At 41.2% G+C, this 20,395-nt stretch overlaps 1 protein-coding gene across 4 annotated transcripts in view; it reads right to left on the bottom strand.

Moving 5' to 3' along the window:
* Positions 1-20,395, bottom strand: part of MCC (MCC regulator of WNT signaling pathway) — a 229,532-nt gene that overhangs the window by 9,985 nt on the left and 199,152 nt on the right. For all 4 annotated transcript variants that reach the window (XM_037374454.1, XM_037374455.1, XM_037374456.1 and 1 more), the window contains 3 exons: positions 13,258-13,492; positions 6,907-7,113; positions 5,833-5,930 (listed from right to left, as the gene is read on the bottom strand). In XM_037374454.1, the coding sequence (XP_037230351.1) occupies positions 5,833-5,930; positions 6,907-7,113; positions 13,258-13,492 (540 nt within the window). The remainder of the gene's footprint in view (positions 1-5,832; positions 5,931-6,906; positions 7,114-13,257; positions 13,493-20,395) is intronic.

The raw sequence follows: 20,395 nt of genomic DNA, 5'->3' as shown, positions 1-20,395 counted from the left end.
TAAGGCTGACATGTTCCCATCACTCCCCTCTCCACCTTTTCCAGTTCCAGATGAACAGGGTGATGCATGATTGTTTTTTCTAGGCATTTGACTACTCTTCTCTCAGGAGATAACAGCTGGACATTTAAAAGGAATGTGGGTGGATAAATTCTCTTTTCATCAGCAGTTTAAACTAACTTCTTACACCAGACTGGCATGCAGAATCCTCAAGCCAATTCACATCCATGCATGCCTCACTGGTCTGGCTTGGTCTGCTAAGGGAAACAACAAATATATATTAGAATTTTTTGAAGAGGCAACAAAACAGCACTATGCCAATGCCACAAGACCTCCCCAGGCATCAGTGGGCTTGAGAACACCCATGCTGCCTGCTACCCATGCAAAGGCAGCCTTTTCTGATCACAGAGAAGACAGAGGGTGCTTTAAAAAATGCTCTGCTGGTGCAAGATACTGTATCGCTTTTTTGCTGACTGTCAGATGCTTGGAGCAGATCTCAAAAACCAGAGGGTACCACAGGCATGTGCTACTCTGCCAACAGCAGGGAGACAGGCCAGGTGTGGTCCTGGAAACAACAGGCTGGCAGCAAAAAGGGAGAACAGACCTGGAGGGAGGCACCAGCCTGTCTGCCACACTCACTGCTGAAACCTCCCACCCAGCTTTGCCAGCCCAGCCTGGAAGCTCTTCAGACCCAGAGCTACTTGGAGCTCCCTGTGATGATTATATCCAAGTGCACAGCAGGTCAGTGGTTCAGATAACCATGCAGTGGGGTAAGGAGGACTACTTATTCCGTATCAGAAACAGAGAAAAAGAAAAAGGATGGTAATCTGTGATGCATGTAGAAAAAAACAGCTACCCGAGGCACTTCTGAGGAATCTGTCCCTTACATCACCATGAGTCATTTCTCTTCTTGCTAGAAGGTTTCTCTCAGTGGGCCTCTCCGGGGGCAGGGAGGGGGGGGAATTTCCAGAGACAGGACATGCCTCCTGAACCCCCTCAGGCAGCCAGGGGAAACCACAGCAGGAGACCGCACAGTCATAAAAAAGACAGACTTCCCTGAAATTCACAATGATTGCAATCCATCCTAGTCTCTGCCTTTCAAATGGATGTAATAATGAGGGAACAGAAATAAGCAAAGGTAATTGACAAAAATTGACAATAGCACTGGAAAAGCTCATCACTAGCTCCTGAATACTAACCCCTGCCTCCTTCCCCCCCCCCCCCCCCCCCCCCCCCACTTTTAACCACTGTTCATCCTGTACTTTGGCCAAACAGAAAGAGGATTTTACTGATTCAATTCTTAAGAGTAATTTTAAATCTGAATTATTTCAATATGATGTGTTTTAGGGGTTTTCTCTTTCCATTTCCAAGACTTGGCTTTACTGATGATCAAGACAGGCCTGAATTTCAGAGATGCTTCTACTGACTCCTGGACCCTGTCATCATGAAACAGTGTGGACCGTGAAAACATGCCAAACTAAGATGTTGACACATGAAGTTTGTGGAAATTTAAAATAAAGAAAGGTGGCTTGATTTATCTCTGGCTGACACTGTGTCAGGGAACAGTCATGGCCCTGCCTCTGCACAGCCTTCTGTTGGAGCGGTTGCTCTCACAGAACGTGAAGTTTGGCACACCACAGGGCTGCGGTCCCTGGGCAGGCGTAAGGACCTAAGACTGCAAGGAACATTACTGCATCTCAACAGACACACGGAAGCTATTGCAATAGGATGAATTTTCTATGTCATACTAGGAACACCTGCAGTTTCCACTTCCAGAGAGGCAGGATCATAGCCCCATGCGAAATGTACTTTTTGTTAAGAGAAGAACAACTGTACCAGTCCTACTAGTTACCATCCTTTTTGCTCTCCATGGTGACTTCCCAATTAGTAGCACCACTTACTAGGCTATCTCTCAGTTTAAAGAGTCATCGGGCAGGGTAAATATATAGCTTCTTTGTTGTGCTGCCAGATGGAAAGTCACCCTCTCGTGAGGGAGATACTGAAACATGTCTAGACTGACATGATTCATGTAACCCATTCACAGCCATCATAATTTTGTGCCAACTGGTGACCTGGCTGAGGTCTCAACAGTCAGTCTTGTCACAAGGTATTTTGTCTGCCATGGCCCTTATCTAGCATTATCGGATCCTTCCTGCCCGAATATTTAATGCTTATAAAGGATTCTCTAAATACATACACAAAATATAACCCTACTCAGAGAGAAGAGCTATCAGCAACTGGAAATAGGATGAGAGTCTGCCAGAGAACCTCAACAATCAATGTGTTTCTAATAAGGCACGGGGAGAGGAGAAGTTTCAGTCTTTGCCAGCTTGCCCATTTTTCACAGAACGAAAGAACTTAGCATAAAAAAAGAAAACCATTATTATCAACCTGCTAAAACAAGAGCATTTCCTATCTGGGATTCTTACTGCTTCCTTGCTGCTGTGCTGTCTTTAATGCATTTATCACCTACTATATACCTACTAAGTTATAAAGTTGTAAGAGTCATCTACAGTGCTCCCTCCCCCTGCCACAGCAGAGCGGAACACACCAGCAAGGAAGATGTCAATTTAGGGTCTCCCTCAGAGACTTTGTAATGTGCCTGATTTTGGGGTATTCAACCAGATCCTGTCTCATAAAACTGGCCACTGGCACAATCACTAAGGTGTCATGCCAGGCCATGAGCTGCTATGAATACCTTTTTGACCTTTGAAGAATAAAGTTATTTCCCACCAACAACCTCATTTATGGATGTGTCAAACTCAAGAGGCTTCAAGTCCATTGAAATGTTCCATCCTTCCATCAAGAAAGGAGAGAGGGGAAAACAAAATTGCTAAAGACTGGCAGAGAGTACTTATGCTTGGCTGGAACAGGATGTGTTTCTAAATTAGTGGCCTTAGCCTCCAATACCAAAAATTTGGTAACCTCGACGTAATTTTTACCACATGGAATCTGCAGATAATTTACATTTCTACTAATTAGCATAGTAGCCATGGAAAACAAAAGCAATTTCTGTGGAAAGCCCACAAGATGGGTTTTAATGCTGAACACTGCTACAGGAAATCCCAAGTCCTACTAGAACAAATATGTTATGAAACAATACATTTTGCTCCTGCCTTGAATATCTGCTGATGGCCGCTACCACTGACAACTCAGGGAACTTCACAACATGCTGCTGGATTCCCGATTTATAAGAAAATCCACATCCACAGAGAGAAGACAGGCTATCTATGTGGATGAGCCTGTTGTATTGCAAAGCCATCTGCAGACTACGAACAAATAAAATGCTTCCAGACCACACCAAAATCCAAACCGTAACTGCATCCTGCGGTTTTATTTGGATTTCCCTCTACTTCAATTAACTCAGAACCACCTGACAGTTCTGTAGCAACAGAAGGACAGAATGGGAAAGCAGCAGAGGGGGGAGCTGCCAGGGCTTTCATGTCTGTGAAGACAGGATGGGGAGGGGGACATCAAGCAGGGCTGCTGATTGATATCACACTCTCTGACAAACAGAAAGACTCATAAGCGAATGTTATTTTGCCCCTATCCTTGCAGCTGCTGTTCCCTTCACCAGTGTCTACTACCTGGAGTAGTAGTAACAGACAGGTCCAACTGCTGGACGTGTGCACTAATCGCAAGCAGCACTGAAATATTCCTGAATGTTGGCATTTATATATTGCCTCCAGACCACAGATTCAGTGTGCGATATTCACTTGTTTCACAACTCTCTCCCGCCCCAGCAAACACAGTTACTGGGCAAAATATTTTTTATATGGAATTCTGGTCCTACTTCTTTGGTGGGTGAGGAGGGTGCTAGGGGGGACCCACCCAGCATCTCCTGGTTCACACACAGTGCCAGCACTTGTTTTCCCAAACAAGCAGGAAGAGCATGGAGCAATCAGCATGTGCTAAGTGCAAAGAGTTAAATCCACTTTGTCCCTAAAGATATTACAGTCACTTCAGACTATTCTGTACTGTTGTAGCACTGGCAGAAAGAAAAAGGCACTTTGAATATTTTTAATTCGTGGACCCATGATGCTACAAATTACATTGTGATATCTGAGGCTCCATTCATCCAGTACGGCAGTTAGGAACTGCTGGTATTTTTTAGCACAGCTGTGGCTAAACAGGTTGCAGCGAGCTTTCTCCATGTGCTAGACAGACCTTCTACCAACTTTCAGCAAGAAGACTTCAGGATAAGGAGATTAAGCGTTCAGTCTGATTTGGCTGTCTCATTGATTAGGGAGAAAAACACCCTGTCCACACAGCTGTGAGAACCATGCTTGAGCCCCACTGGCAGTAGCAATCACATTTAATACAGTCACATTTCCATTACACAGAGAGTCTTCGCTCCAAAATTTATGTACAGTTTAATCTGATTATTTTTCTTCCCCATTTCTGCCTGACAAACTGTACTTGCTAGGTCCCTGGCTGGAAATCCATGCTAATCAACTTAAGGCCTAGTAGATAAGGCAAAGTTTTTTTCCTCTGTGTTGTCAGCAAACCACATTTCACAACTATACTCAAGTCTCTCCCAGCTAGGGTCACTGGCTTCATCTCAAAATCCAAGAGCAGATAACAAGAACATGAAAAAGGAGCAGCTTGAGTGAAGACAGAAAATGCCAGTGGAGCTGCTCACACCAGGACTGGAGTTGGGGGAGGAGGGGGGTGGGTGTACGGGAGAGGTCAATGGCTCTATGCAATGTTTATGCAAATTGCTTTGTTGAGGAGTTTTATCTGCCCCCCCCACCCCGACAGTTTTGATTATTATAACCATAGAATTTTGTTTCCTGCATCAAGCAAACTAAATACTCAGCAACTGCCAGACTATTAAGCAAATGGTATGAGATGTATTGATCCTGCAGTAGTAACGATCTTACATTTTTACATAATGCCTTTCAGGCTTAAGTGTCCCTCAGCAGACTACAAGTTGCACCTATGAAAAAAGCACTTCAGAAATGAAACACCACAGTTGCCTGAGAGGACATTCCAGCATTAAAGAGGATGCAAACACCAGAAAAGCAAAATACACTCTGCCCAGCCAAAAATCTTAGTAGCATTTTGGACACATTCTAAATACAATAACCAGATTAGATATTAGATAGTCTTAGGTGGAGCAAGTTCTGAAACAACTATTGAAACAAGGAATACCTTTGTTGTGAAGCTTAGCACACAGCTGGTGCTGCAAAATCTGCTGCACAAACAAGTATCTAGTCAATGTATAACTGTACTGAAAGCTTTGGCTTAAAACCTGGCTGTTGATAAAAGCAGTTTGTCAAGACATCAATTTTCTCTCTCGTTGGAAAGCTAATGCTTCACACAACAATGTCATTTGTAATTGAACTGTGGCTCTACTTACATACTCAGGAGGCAAATGCAGCATACGAGTCACCAAAATCACTGCAATTCCCACTCCGGTAACTCCTCCCCAAGTTCTAAGCTGTGACCAACCTTTTTAACCTCAGATGACACTTCAAATCCTGTCTTCACTGAAGGTTTTCTGCGTGCCCTCAAGCAAATCATGTCGCTGCTTTGTGTATCTCATTCTTGCCTGCATATAGACATTCCTGACATTTTGAGGGTTTCTTAGGGATACAATTAATCTGAATTTTAGAGAACCTCAAGGACAATGGAGCTGAGCACATGTGAGGATTTTAATCAGCTGAAGAACAACAGCAAAAGATGGGGAAGGTTAGAAGAACTTTGTCCCTTTTCCTTTCCAGAGGAAAAATCTGTGATTTTAAATCTTAAAATCACTTGAGGGTAAGAGCAAAGGCTCAGAACAAACCTTTGCCCAGGACCTGCAGAACTCTGGCGAAGGAAGCTGCTTACCGCCTAAGTGCGTTTGTCAGTTCAGCAGTCAGTTCACTCTCGTTGTACGGTCTCAGCTCAGCTAGTGTTAACGGTGTTGCGGTGCCATCACTGCATTCCTGAGAAACGAGGAAAGGCCATCTAATTTGAAGTTACTTACAGTCTTAAAGGGAAAACTGAAAACCTCTGGGTTCACAGCTACTTTTAAAACGGAGGTGAAATAAACATCACAATGTTACAACAACATGGCAGTGTATCAACATAGCAAGAAATGGACTAAACCCATTAACACTTCACAAATCCTTCTAAATGTTTCCTAAACCACCATAGGTCACCCATTTGCAGAATTCTGCCACCGTATGCATATCTGCAGGTGCCTTACATTACTTTTGACACCACACTTGAAACAAAGACGCACTGGATCAAACAATTCATATGATGCTTTGCCAGAAACAAATAAGACAGTTACAGACTAGCTCAGCTCTGGGTTTTGTTTTCAAACACATAACTGAGGTTTTCTGGGGATGCAGCAGTAAAATAACAGGATTAAATCTTTTCTAGGTATCGCTATTTCTTCATACAAACCACTAATGCAAATGCAAATATCTGTTTATTTTGCATTATACTAAGGTGGGAAAAGTCTTCATTCTCAAATCACTACAAACTGACTTGGAAAAAGAGACTCATTACAATGTTCTAACAGCTTCATAGAAACGAGCCCTATTTTTTCATATCTTGTGTTTGGAGTAGGGGGGGATGGTGTTTTGCTTAGACTCTTCCACTGTTTCTAGTGGCCAGAGGCAAGACACAACACATGCAACCACAGCAGCTTGTATGCTTGTCAAGAATGGCTTTGTGGTATGCCGCCACCCCCACCCCACCCCAGATGACCACCTCATTTTAGCCCAGGCTTAACAGTAATTCTGCAAAGTCCTCCTAAGTCACAGCACAGCAAGAAACACCTAACAACTGGAGAAGAGAGGAGAGACATACATACAGACAAGAGGAGAATAATTAACTTGCTAAAGGCTGCTATAGGGAAGGGCACAATAAATTTTGTTTATGTGAGTTTTGGAAACTTGTTTGACTCCTGACCTTGCCCAGTTTGTCTTTGCTTCCACTGCTGGTTGAGCTGAGGGACCTCATTCTCTGCTCTTTTTGCTCTTCCACTTCAGACTTCAAGTGCTCGATATGGACGAGGTAGGCCTGCTCCTGGGCCTCTCGAGTACTCAGTTTCAATTCCAGTGCCTTCTTCTCCTTCTCCAGCAGGTATAGCTGTGCCTTGAGCTCTGCCATCTCCTCCTGTTGAAGAAACATTATCAGCATGCTGCTTCATGGGTTTACACACCTAAAGGAAGGCAAGGTTAAACAAGGTTTTCATCTATTCCTATTACTTGAGTGTTCTTTCCATGGAGAACACTATCAGCATTCAGAAGGCTTTTTATAATCACACAGAATAACTTGCCAAAAGACCAGTATCTCTTGAGACTGAGTAAGATGAGCTGCGCTATCTGTTAATCAGCCTCAGAAATCAGCTCAGAGGCCACACAGCAGCTGATGTGGTCCTGAATCTGTAGTATCAGGGATCTGAGAGGGTTGCCAGGGCTGCTGAAACTTCTTTGGTTCTACCTTGCCCTAAAACAAGGTTAGAGACCACTGCCCTAAAACAGGAATGTCTGATTTTCTTGCCAAACAGTTCCCTAAATGCCAGATTCCAGTTTCTTATTGATACGTAAGAATTACAGTTGGTTTATCTCATTACAGTGGAATAGGTTTGAGGGACGACGAGGACAGCAAACACTACCACATATTCCCGCCTCGTAATACCAGCCTCTGTGGTAGAATGAGTTAGTAAAAAAGGCCGACCGGGTACGGCACCATCAGACGTCCATTTTAAATCTTCCACGAGGGCCAGAATCCCAAACTATAGACAACTGGAGGTTGACGAAATTGCACTCACTTATATACTTCCATAAATATGATCCACAGAAGACGGGCACTAGTACTTTGTGGAAAGAAGGTAAATTCTGAGACGTAGCTCTTGCATGCAATTCTTCTGCAACTCTTAACAGTTATGACAGGGTTGTCAACTATTATAACACAACAACAGCTATTTGGGGACAGACCTCTGCTTTAACAGCGGCTCGGAGAGTGGCTGGACAGAAGCGTACAAACAAGGCATGAGTGCAGTGACCCACCCCCTTCAGCACTTGCTCCCAGCCTCCCATGAAAAGCAGCTGATGGGTGTCCTGAACCAGAAGGCTCTTCTGTGTTTAACACTTCAGAAGAGTTTCTTCCATTAAATGTCTAGTTATTTTCTGGAATGAGGAGAGACAGTATCCACAAAAAACTGAAAGAAATTGTCCTAAAACATAATTTTATGTTAAAAAACCAACATTAAACAAACTAGAGACCACTAAAACAAATAAAAACCCAACCCAGAATCACGTTCTCACTGTTGAGCGTGCTGTGCCCTAAGTCACATCAAGGGTGAACACTGAGTTTATGCAGCTATTTTCTGTATTACAGTCCAGTTCTAGACTAGTTCACTAGTTACACATCACACAGATGTGCAAATATCTCTGAAAGATAGAGGCTTCTTGTTGTGTGGCCAGCTGAGAAACAAATCACTATTTTTAAATTATTTTTTAAAAAAACCGAATATATTCTAGTCACAAAAATATCAGAGGTATCTTACTTTATCCTTCAAAAACAATCTCTTTGTATTACATCTTTTATTAACAAAGATTAACAAACTCAAATCTTGGCACATATTTAGGCTAACTTTCTGTAGCAGATAATACACATTCCTACCAAAAATTTGCTGTCTGGATTAAGTGTAAGCAGTGCACACAGGTGCAGCACAGTTACAAACAGCATAAAGTAATCACAGGTAATCATTGGCTTATTCAGAATCACCAACCATGCAAAAATAAAATCCGTATCCTAAAACCCTTCAGGCTTGGAAAGGTTTGTATAAGCTTTAAAGCCATTTATTTATTCATCTACTTGTATGTGAAATGAAGGTTAGAAACATAATCCGTTTCATTCAGTGCGGTTTACAGAAATTCAGTTGTTAGGCAAACTTACCATTAATTTCCTTTGTCAACAGTAAAAATGTAAATAATACTGATAAATAATGATGGGCAAATTTAGTTATAGGAGTTGAACTGGATTGTCTGGTATTCTTAAATGTATGCATTTAGCTTCTTAAGCCTCTATTTCTAAAGCCATTAATCTACTTAGCCTGCTTAGTGAAGGCTAAGCAGTAATTTGAGCAGAGTATTTTGGCACTTATGTAAATAAAGATACTCTCCACAGAGGACTATCTGTGTGGGAGGGTCATGACAAGATCTTCCCAGGCTGGAAGCTGAAGTTAGGCAAAATCAGGGACAGTCTGGATGCAAAAGGACAGTTATTTCCTAAAATAAAAAGGTGAATTTAACCACTGCAACAATGAACCTGTGGATCTTTCCTATCACTTACTAGTTTTAACTTGAAGACTGAATGTTTGCTTGTACTACATATCCTAGCTCAAAATAAATTTGAGGATCAACAGTTAACTCCTTTGTTTATGAAGGCAGTAAGCTTGTATCATCATATATGAATTCACAAGTGTGCATCCTGTCCCAGAAGACTTAACTTGGACTCTGAAAGCACCCCTCGTACGTTAGTTTTCTCATGTCAAGACAATGTGACTTTGAAGTACAGAAGCAAAGACAAAGGAGGGGAAAAGTGGAAGAACCATCAGCCGTTGTCTTACAGAGACGCCCAGGGAAGGAACAGGAAGAAATGTAAAGGTTAAAGTTAAAAATTAAAACTAAGTTGAGGATTCTGGTAGGGAGACACACAATCTGTGAGGCAGGGTGGCAAGAGCAACAGTTCATGTGGGAAAACCTAAGTAGCTTGGGTTTACTTATATAGTTAATTAGTCTTTACATATGCAGTTGTTTTTTTCCATGAAAATATTCTTTCTGAAGATAGTGTCTAAATTTCGTTTCAGTGACAACATAACCTTTGTGTATTTACTATCCCTGTTATTTCCCAATTACAGGATGCTGGTGAAACATTTTGCAGTTTAACATACCCGCTTCTTCAGAATGTGGGCCTAAAGCCCAAGTGTCATTTACAAAATGAAACCCTAAAGGAGGAGGTAGCAAATGGTCACTCTTTCAGTTGATTGCAGTTGACTTACAGAACCCATGCAAATTCACAAGCTTCAAGCACCAAATGTAGCCTATTGAATGAATTCAACATAAAGCATAAATTCCATATTGAGAAGTATTTTATATTACTATGCACACAATATTACAAGTGTATGATTTGCAGTAATTCTGAATTTGGGTGAAAACTTGAATGAAAATTAAACGCTCTTGACTCAATATAATCAGAAACACCACAGCATCCTCAGAATTAAAAGTTGTGTTGGATGTGGTCATGTCAGAAGGATAAAACAGCAAGGACTCATGTGGCAAAAAGTTCTAAGTCATGAAAAGGGACTCCAGGAGGATCACAGCAGACAGCCTTCAGAACTAAAACAAATATCAGAGCAGATAAATGCCATGCTCTAATGTATTCTACTTAAACGTATTCTACTGTACACATCTATAAGAGCATGAAATGCTGTAAACAAAGGTGGACATCAGGATTCTTCACATTTTCTGCTAAGAGACTGTAGTCTCAAGGCACTGTATGAGCAGTATTATCACCACCTGTATACAAGAGAGGAAAAAATATCAGTGTAGAAAGCTGAGAGTTCTTATCTAGATCAAGTCCTTTGAAATGCAGAAAGGCTGTAAACCAAGAATTATTTACACCCATCAGAAGTAATCTCCTTGCTAACTGGGGCATGACAACAACTGACCTCAAAGCAAGACCACTGAATGATGACAAATTGCAGATGAGACTATATTTGGAAACATGGTTAATTATTGCTTGAAGCAAAGAATTGGATTTTAGAGAAATACTGGCAGACCACTATGTCTTACACTCTGGATCAGTGAAAAAAATAAACAGGGCAACAGAGAAACCATCCCTAAACCATCTTTTTAGGGATCATTTTCATCAATAATGAAGAACTTATGGTGTAAAAGCATTTTCAGAACATTATCAGCATAAAACACAGGTGCAAGAAGCAATATGACAGATTTGCTAATCAGTTTTTACAAGGATTCATAAATGAAAGGTGCAAAAGATGCAGCAAAGATTCCAACACAGATGCAAGCACAGGAAGAGAGCAGCAGGTCATGAAGTCCAGCAATGCAGGAAATCCTTGAATAGCTCAATCAAGCTGTATCATCCTTACTAAGAATGTGGAAGGGAGGGAACGAATTCAGAGCTGCTACATGATGGAAGTCCTCTGCAGCATGGGTCAGTCCATCTGCTTCGGGTTAAGTAAAATACTGTAAGGAAATTTAAAATTCTCCAGTTGTCTCAGAAGAAGGCAGATGCATATGCTATCCTGTATGAGGTACACGCAAACAATTCACTCAGAAAGCCAGGACACCCATGAGTCCTGTCCTCAGGTTCAGCTCTGTTATAGTTTGCTGAACATATGAGCAAGGTGTAATGCAGACCTGAACAACAACCATGGATGCTAATAAGGTAGCACATTTTCTTGGGACCAAAGCACGCAGAATGTAGCTGTGCCTTTTGTAATGCTTGATGCATTGAAGAACAGCAGGAATTTTCAATTTCTGTAGCAGGAGAACACTTACCAACAAATCCATTGCAAGCTTTGACAAACAAGTTTTCAACATGTCCCTTTCAGAAGCCTAGGGAATTCTTGCAGCCGTGAATTCCAGCAAAGTACAACAAATTATAATTAAGAGTCCTGTCAGTTTCCCTCTACCAGAAAGGACTGAAGGTGACTTCAGCCACCAGTGCAAAATGTGTGTCCATTCCAGTATGCACTGCACACAAACCAACCAAGAACAGCCTGGGACAATTCTGCAGCGAAAACCCGATGTGCTAGGTCCAGCCAAAAGTTATTAGTGGACACTGCATGTCAAAACCAAGTTCGATGATCAAATAGTGAACAAAAGGATTACTAGCACTCAAAACTGTGCCAGATAGCACTACTAGCACTCAAAACATGCAACTGTTGGTGTTCCTGCCAGGTCATGGAAAGCAAGGGCACTAGTCACAAGGGATAGCTCTGCAGTTTGCTTTTATGATCGATTCAAAGACACCAGTAAGAATGGTGTACAAGAGATTTCAGGGGTGGTCTGGATGCAAAAGAGAAGAAGGAAGTGTGATATCTGAAATATACATCTAATTATTTACAAATGTCCTCCAGTACATCTTGCATGCTTTAGTTATGGGGAATATATTGCTGTCGGCCATAACATACTCAAACAATTACAATAACTTTAAATTTTCTGACTAGTAGCACACAATCTTTTTTCCTTGAACTGCAAATATTGAATGCATTAATATAAAATTGTATTTGCCGTCATGAAAAGGCAGCACCACTAAGAACATAATTAGCATTACTAAGCTACCAGTTAGCCACCAGTAAAAATCTATAGGTTTAGAAGCTTACGAACCATTAGGATTTGCTGCCCCACACGGTAGTGTCATCTGACATATCGGTCAGTGGCTGACTAAAATATGACTGGCTAATATGCAGAAATTAAACTTATTTAAACTGAACCCAAACCAGACAATATCTAAATGCAGACATATGCTTGTATTGCCTTTAATATGGTCTTATGTTCACCTCTCTCAAAGTCAATACAGAGGCCAGATTGATATTAAGCTCCATTTCTCATCAATAAAGGTCAGTTTTTATAGATTCCATCCTTAGAACCAGACATATAAACCAGGCCTGAGGGATCAGAGTTTTCTTTGAAATCCTCTGTTACTGCAAGTGATTACACACCGCGTTCTTTGCTCAGGCTCTGAACCGAGCAACAAATTGCAACACAGTGCCTCGAACAGCTCTGGACTTGTGACCGACTGTTGGAGAGCATTCAGGGTGATAGCTTCTGACAGACGATTCCTCCTCCCATGGGAATATTAAAAGGAGGAGAATTTATTCTGCTTCAGCTCACAAATATTCAAGATGCACATTTGCAAGCTTGTAAGTAAAGTAATGAACTGTCTCTTGGGAAGTGCTGTATCATGCTTTTGGTCACCCTCAAGCAACTCAGCTGCCATATCTCAGAGAGAGCATCTGGTTTGTCAAGGAGAGCATTCCAAGTTTAGAGCCACGGATGAAGTCCTTGCCTAATTCAAAACACACATAGCTCGTCACTGTTAGTGTACTGCCTTCTGTCACTTTCTGACTACTGGATTTTTAGCCCTGATTATTTGTTTCAACGAAGTTGCCCTTTATTACCCAGTGATCTCCACCAAAGCTTCCCATGTGTGTGACTGGTCATATTTTGTAGCACAGGAGCACGGTCAGCAGTGCAGTCAGCCTGTTGAATATAAATAAAATACCTTCATTGCCATAAGTTCCTGCATCAAGACTGCATTTTCCAGGTCTAGCCTCTGGCTGTCTCCACGAGGTTTAACGTCATAACTAAGGGGATCAATGTGGATGCTTTCCAGCTCCAGCATTGTCAGCTTCACCGCTGCCCTGTCATTTTTCAACTGCTGGATGTAATCCTTCAGCCGCTGCTCATCCTCCTTTGTAAATTCTGTATCACAACTGCTTGCAGTTGAGCTGGTAGTACTGGAAAAAGAAAGAACGGTGTTAAACAAACATTTGGAACAAAAGCTATACTTGTACATCAAACACTCTCCCAATACTTCATCAACACATCTGAGTGTTACTTAAAAGTTCATAGAAAGGACACCTATAGCGTGGACTGGATGTTGCAATGTTCAGAAGATGCAGAGGGGTGTGAAAAATTCAGAAAAGAAATTCTCTAAGCTGCATGAGAAAATTGAATCATGTGACAACTTCTCTGCAAAGCCAGATATTTAGTGGCATGTAACTAAATTACTTTTTCTGGAATGGTGTCCTCTGAAACAAGTCTTGTTTTTTTTAATTAAAAAAAAAAAAAAAGCGCACTTAAGCTTTCTTAGCAATACCCTAGCATTGCAAGCTTCTCACTGCTACTCAGACACTGAGTTTTCATCTTCTTTGGGAAGAAGCATCTGCTAAGAAGAAAGAATCAGCTCAGACCTCATTTATGTCTACTGATGGCAATACCAGTTACCAACTCAGATTATTTTTTAATGGATACTTGTAGGAATCAACCTGAGCAAAATTCCACTGGCAGATGCCAGAAAGTAGCACCTTTAAATTCATGTTAAGGTGTATTCCTCAGTATACCGACATTCCTTCAGGGCTGCTAAGGTTTAAAACCAACCCATAAATTAGCAGGATTTTTAATAAAAAATAATCATCAGACTTGACAGAACTTCTCCTATCTACAGGCATCAAACAAATGACTGCCCATTAGCCTACCCTGCAAATGTTTACACAGAGGTCGCAGAAAGGGAGAACTAATGTCTTAGAGCAGTAGTGGCCCAGTGCTGCCTACCCACTTACACACATGCCAGTGCTGCAGGGGGCTGAGACTGATACAGCTGTAGCATTCCAGGGCTGAATATAGTTGCAATAACACTAAAAGGAAAATAAAATGCCGTGTTGTTTCTATAACCCCACTCAAAGCTGCCTGCTGTCTCCTGAGGTCTTGTAATCAGCTGCTGCGTGAGGGATAAGTCATCCATTAACTGTGCTTGTCTGGAACGCTAGATGATCTCAGTTATCAGCAGGGGAATAAATCACTTTCTGTATCAAATTGCACTGCTGTTCAACATTTTTGTAGGAAGGAAAAAAGCCCCACCCGCTACTTGCTGTGAGAATCAGAATGATGTCCTAAAATACATTATGCATGTGAAAAAGGGGAAGCCCATCACGATAGGCTTGATTCTTCTTTTTTTGGTTTTACTTCAGCTAAAGCTACACTAATTTTTAAGTGCCTCAAATAGTCACCAGTCTTCCCACAAATTCCAAGCACAGCCTTGGAGGAGACTGAGAACTGCAGATCTACAAAGATTTCCAATAGCCCTTCCTCTCATGAAATAGTGTATTACAGTTCTTTACTACATTCTCGGTCAATATCCCATTGTTCTTTCCTTCTCTTAGGAGTAATAGGTGCCATATTTACCACAAGTATAAACTGGTTTTTGCTTTTGTTTTCATGTTTCCATCTCCAGTGAAGCTAAAAACACCCAATACCTACGCTACATAGAAACCCTTTCAGGTTGAAACAAATTTTTGTTAATACTTAGTTCTTCATTAGAGATCACAAAACATTTCAAAAATCTTGCTTTACTGAGTCTAAAAGTACATCTCCGAAGTAGATATTGACATAAAAATCATGGGGATAGACGATGTGGCAAATACTTCACTCTGCACTGAAGTCATGCTGCAAGTTTCCTCAGCACCCAAAGACAGCAACGGCACAGCTTTTCTGGATTAAATGTAAAACAGCTGTTGTTGGAGGAAGGACAGCTTTTAAAGCCTACACAGGCTTCAAATCCTGGGACACAAAGAGCTCATCTCAGTTTTCACTTGCAAAGGAAAGAAAACCTAGCTCTCCTGCTGGGATTGAAACCTGAGCAAAAATGCTGAAAATCTATTGTTATGTTGTGCTGGGCCTCGTACTCACTGGATATTCACAGATATTGGCCCTTAAAGATCCATGGCTATGCACATATATTTTAGGGGAAAGCAGTCCAGACCGAGGAAGGCAGTCTGGGTCGTTGCCAGTGATAATCAGGCTGCTTTTACTTCAGCCCTGGCTGCCTGCCTGCCTGCCTGTCTGCAGCTGAGTTGGCTCCTCTGGTGAATTGCTAGCAAGCTGCTCTTCTTTGGGTTTTTGTTTTTTTTTTTTTTTTTTTTTTTTTTTTTTTTTTAAGGTGAGGGGCTTCATCAAGGAAGCTGTATCAGTCAACAGAAAGGGGCAAGAACCTTCCCTCTCCCCCCACATTTAGCAGCAAGCCCTGCTCCAGAAGAATGGAGGCAGTATGTGTTGCAGAAATCTGGGGTACAAAGCCCACTTCAGACTGTTGTAAGAATGAGGCTGCATGACGAGGGATGAAAACAACACTGCAGTGTTTCTGAACTCCCACAGCACAGCTCTGCCAGGGTGTGTTCTCCCAAAAGCCCACCATACAGCTCTCCACAGCCATAATGCTGGTCCGCTGCTGCTATATTTTAGGGCCCACAGCTGGTAAGCATATGATCCTCAATTTCAGATACTGCTCTCCCTTCTAACAGCAATCAGGACAAAGGAAAACAGACTGACAGAATGCATATGTAGTGTAACTCATCCATCTATCCAAAACCCACATGAAGGTGCAAAAGATGTACAGGTTCTCATTTCACAAGCATGTGGGTAAGGACAGAGAAAGGATCACAATTTCATCACACCTGGAGGCAATACAACATCAATCTGCTCCTTCTCACTGCTGTTGTATTCAAAACAAGCAAAGAGAAATGTTCTTCCCATCACTTCATCCCTCAAGACTTTTACAATGATGTCATGCCTGGATGATGTCAAATTAATTTTCCTGTACAGCCTGTGGAAAATACGTAGGTTGCTATAGTATAATGTGCAGTTTTATTTGCTGGCATGCATGCGTGTGTTCACATGACATGTGTGTGCATAAAATGCAGTGGATGGACACAAATGAGGCTTACAATAGCACCTCTGCATGAGTAACTTCTGTACACTACAAAATTTTGTCCATAAAACCTGTAGAAGCTCCAGTTCATCTGTTAAAAATGAAGTCAATAAATAAATCTGCAATTCAGCAATGGTGAGGATAATACAAGGGTTGATAGAACGAAAATAACTGTCAGAACTGAATCCACAAAACTTGCTTGAACGCCTGCAAGCAACCTTATACTTTAAAGAAAGCATTTGATACACAGTATACATGGGCCAACCATCTACTAGGTGAACGCTGTGCCTTGAGGTCTGTAACACCACAATGCCAAAATACAGTAACTTCCTGAGAAACTGAAAAATACTCCAACCAGCCAAAAGACAAACAACCATGTATTTCACTAATATCAGAACATCTGGAGAAACTACGCTGCTTCCTTCTGAGACTAGTTCAGTCCATCAATGAAGTGTTACATAGATAACATTACGACAGGTATTGGGATATTTCTAAATAACTTAACTTGCACACTTCAGCCAAGATAATCTTGTCTGTCAGCTACTTATCTGAAATCTGAGGCGATTCTGATGAGTGATACTTGATGCAGTTCAGACATTTTGTGACACTGCATAATACTGAAAAGAATTCCCTTTGTATGTAAAAGACCAGATCCAGATACAAGGTTGGGCTTACTAGCACTGCAGGGAATAAAGTCCACCATTTTCAGTCAGTTACAAGTGCACTGCTTCTCTTTTTTTTTTTTTTCTCCTTCTTTTTAAGGCGCATTCAGTCAAGTCTTATTGACAATATATGCTCTAGTTAGCTTCTGTCAATTAGAATAATTATGACTTCCAACTACAGTGCAGACCTTTTTCTACTTTCAAAAAAATGAATTGACATTATTGTCCTGCTGCCAGCCAAATGAGTTGAGATGCCTGCTATTATTTTTATTCACTTCACCAGTAGCAACCTCTGTGATGCTCTTCCATTGCATTTCATTTTTCATTTCAGTTGCTCCCTTTTACAGTATTTAACCACTTGTCACTAGTGGCTCACCAAGCGTTTATTCTCAGTAATGTGTTCAGTGATTTGACATTCAGAATCTCATTTGAAATGCCAAAGCTAAAGATGGGTCAACAATTCCATTAAAGTCCCTATTCGACAGGATTTTGAACAGCAGGAAAAACTACTCATTTGTCACAAGTCTCAGCAAAGGAGTTTTCATCATCCTACTACCTCTTTACTCAGTCGGTTTCAAAGGGAAAAGGTAGGAATAGATACCTGCAACTAAACCTGCAACACTAGAACAGCTACGGCAAAAGATCGGTCTTGCAGATTCAGAGTCAGTTTGAATCACATAATGTAAAAATGTTTTCATTTCAGTGCAGAGGTCCCCAAGTGGTGGTTCACACAGCACTCACTAGTGATGTGGGCTTGTTTTACTCCCCAGTTTTATAGAGTGCCAAGTTCTTTAAGACAAATAAAAAAACATTAAGCCTGCAGGAACAGCTAGAAAGCTGCTGTCTGCTTTCCTATCTCTGCTTGGACTGCTATTGTAGTGCAAAAGGAGAGGAAATGGAAACCATCAACATCAAGTAGTCACAGAGGGCTGGAGGCCTGTGGCAATGGGACATCTGTCTAGAGCAGTGAGGAGCCAAGTGACAAGTGAGCACACATGAATGGGGTGAGAAAGCTGGCAACAAAAAGCAGGAGCAGGGTCCTGGAGAGAAACAAAAAGGATCCTGAATGATAGGGCTAGGAGAGTTATAGACAAAATCTTCAATTTTTTAAATCCGAGGTAGAACGTTTACTGACATAAATATAGAAAAGCGTGTGCTTTTGAACCAACACAGATTTTCAATCTATGGGCTGGCACAGTGTCATGTGCCTGTAAGGTGAAGAGGGGATGCCTTGATTTTGAGACAGGGTCCACAGAAAGGAGAAATTTGAAAATACCCCTATGACACATCACTTGAACACAACAGAAGGAAAGAAGAGAAGATTTATATTTCATGGAGAAGCTAAATTTTGAGAAATATTTTCATTGATACCTACGTTTAGACAAAGGCACTGGGCATGGGGGAGGGACAACAATATATAACGGATGATCACATCAGGATGCCCATATGACAAGTTCCTGACTTGCTGTGTACTCTTTGAGTGAGTGAGAGAAGCTTTTCTCTCTCATGTCCCACATACATCAAAGCATTATTCAATACAATATCTTGCTCCGTGCAAGACAGAAAAGTCCTACAATGATAATGACTCAAGCGAAAACGTCTCTTTTGCATACAGAAGCACTTAAATTTGCATTTCTACACTTCATGACAGTTCATACTAATGAAATTTGAATATTCTGCCAAAACTTTATCTACTCAGCCAACACCTTACGTGCACACATACACACATTGCCAGCTGACCACCCCGGCAAACAATGAGCATGATGGATAATTCTCCTCCCCAAACACACACACCTCCCTCCCTTATCCTCTCCCTCAAAAAAACAAAAATGATGCTCAACAAAGCAAGGACTATAGAGGCTTTATTCCTACGAAACACTTTCGATGAAAGGCCAGGAGAAAACACACTAGCACAGGAACACCTCCCTGCCCCAGTCAATTTCCCCCCTGTCAATACTGGAAAATATCAAGTTGTTTTCAAAGAAAAGAAAAAACAAAAAAAACAGGTGCCTTGACTGCATGCCAGATATCTCACAAGGATGAAAAACACTGAGGTAGTCATGAACAACCAAAAATGACAGTTTCAAATAACAGAATGGAAAACAAGCTGAGTCTACTAGGTACAGGTGTTGTTACGTGTGGCCACTTACAACATGTTAAAATGCAGGTGTAGATATGCTATAAGCGCATACAGTCTGAGGCAAGTCAAGTATCTGAAACAGTTTTGTATAGCTTCTTTCCAAGGCCTGTAAATAATTCTGGTACAATGAGTGCTCAATGTGTTACTAGCGCAGATGCTGCCACATTAATTCTATATAAAGATACAGCTTTCTTGGACTGGAAGCACACCATAAAACTTCTTTGAATAAATCGTTAAAATTTGCCTCACATTTGGACCCTGTTCCCTCAAGTTACCTTTTTGCTCACTTTTTAGCGATTCCATGCTAGTCATATGGCAGGAGATAAGATCTTTTGGAGGAGGCATCAGCAAGAAGAGGAAATGATACAGTACTAAAATAAACTTCTAAAGTGTCAAAAAATGACAGCATTTGAATAAAGAACTGGCTCAAAACTGGAATTAAAATGAAGTTTTAGAGTGAATCTGAGAAACCAAAATAATTTCTAAAGAGAAAAATGTTCATCTATATTTATCCAGGAAGGTTGCCAAATTTGTATCCATACACAAGTACACATATTCACTGCACAGAGCACAATTAACTGCAGCCAGGCAACAACTCAAAAGGAAGCTGCTAGCAGATGTATTTGAACTGGAACACTTGTGCAATAACAGCTTATTTCAGTTTCATTATTTTAGAAGTCTTCAGAAAAACTGCAATATCCACCCTTCCCTGGAATAACCCATTCTGTCTGTCATGATGTTCATTTGCTACTCCACATATGAAAGAACAGCATGGGAAGGAAGAATTTGGAGGAGGGCAAACAGGAATGAGAAGGGAGAGGAAATGGTTTAAAACAAAATGGTTGGATTTGCAACAATTAGAAAACAATTCTTGAGCACTCCAAAACACCAATGGAAGTATACTTCGGATCTCTAGTTCTCCGTATGTCTGTACTGTCTGCATACAATAGATATGAATAAGGAGTACATTATCTGAGTTCCGTTAAACCAGCAAGACAGTCACTGAAGTAAAAAAAAATAATAATGATCTTTCCCTTTATGAGGGAGATCAAAGTTCAGAGTCACCCATTTGCAACAAATTTATACAAAACCCTTCTTGGCTGGAGTTGCTTCAAGTCTAAAGACAATTAGA

Source organism: Falco rusticolus, chromosome Z (genome assembly GCF_015220075.1).
Source record: "Falco rusticolus isolate bFalRus1 chromosome Z, bFalRus1.pri, whole genome shotgun sequence".
NCBI classification, from domain to species: Eukaryota; Metazoa; Chordata; class Aves; order Falconiformes; family Falconidae; genus Falco; species Falco rusticolus.
Note: the sequence above shows the minus strand (reverse complement) of the source record. Positions and strands in the feature narration are given on the sequence as shown.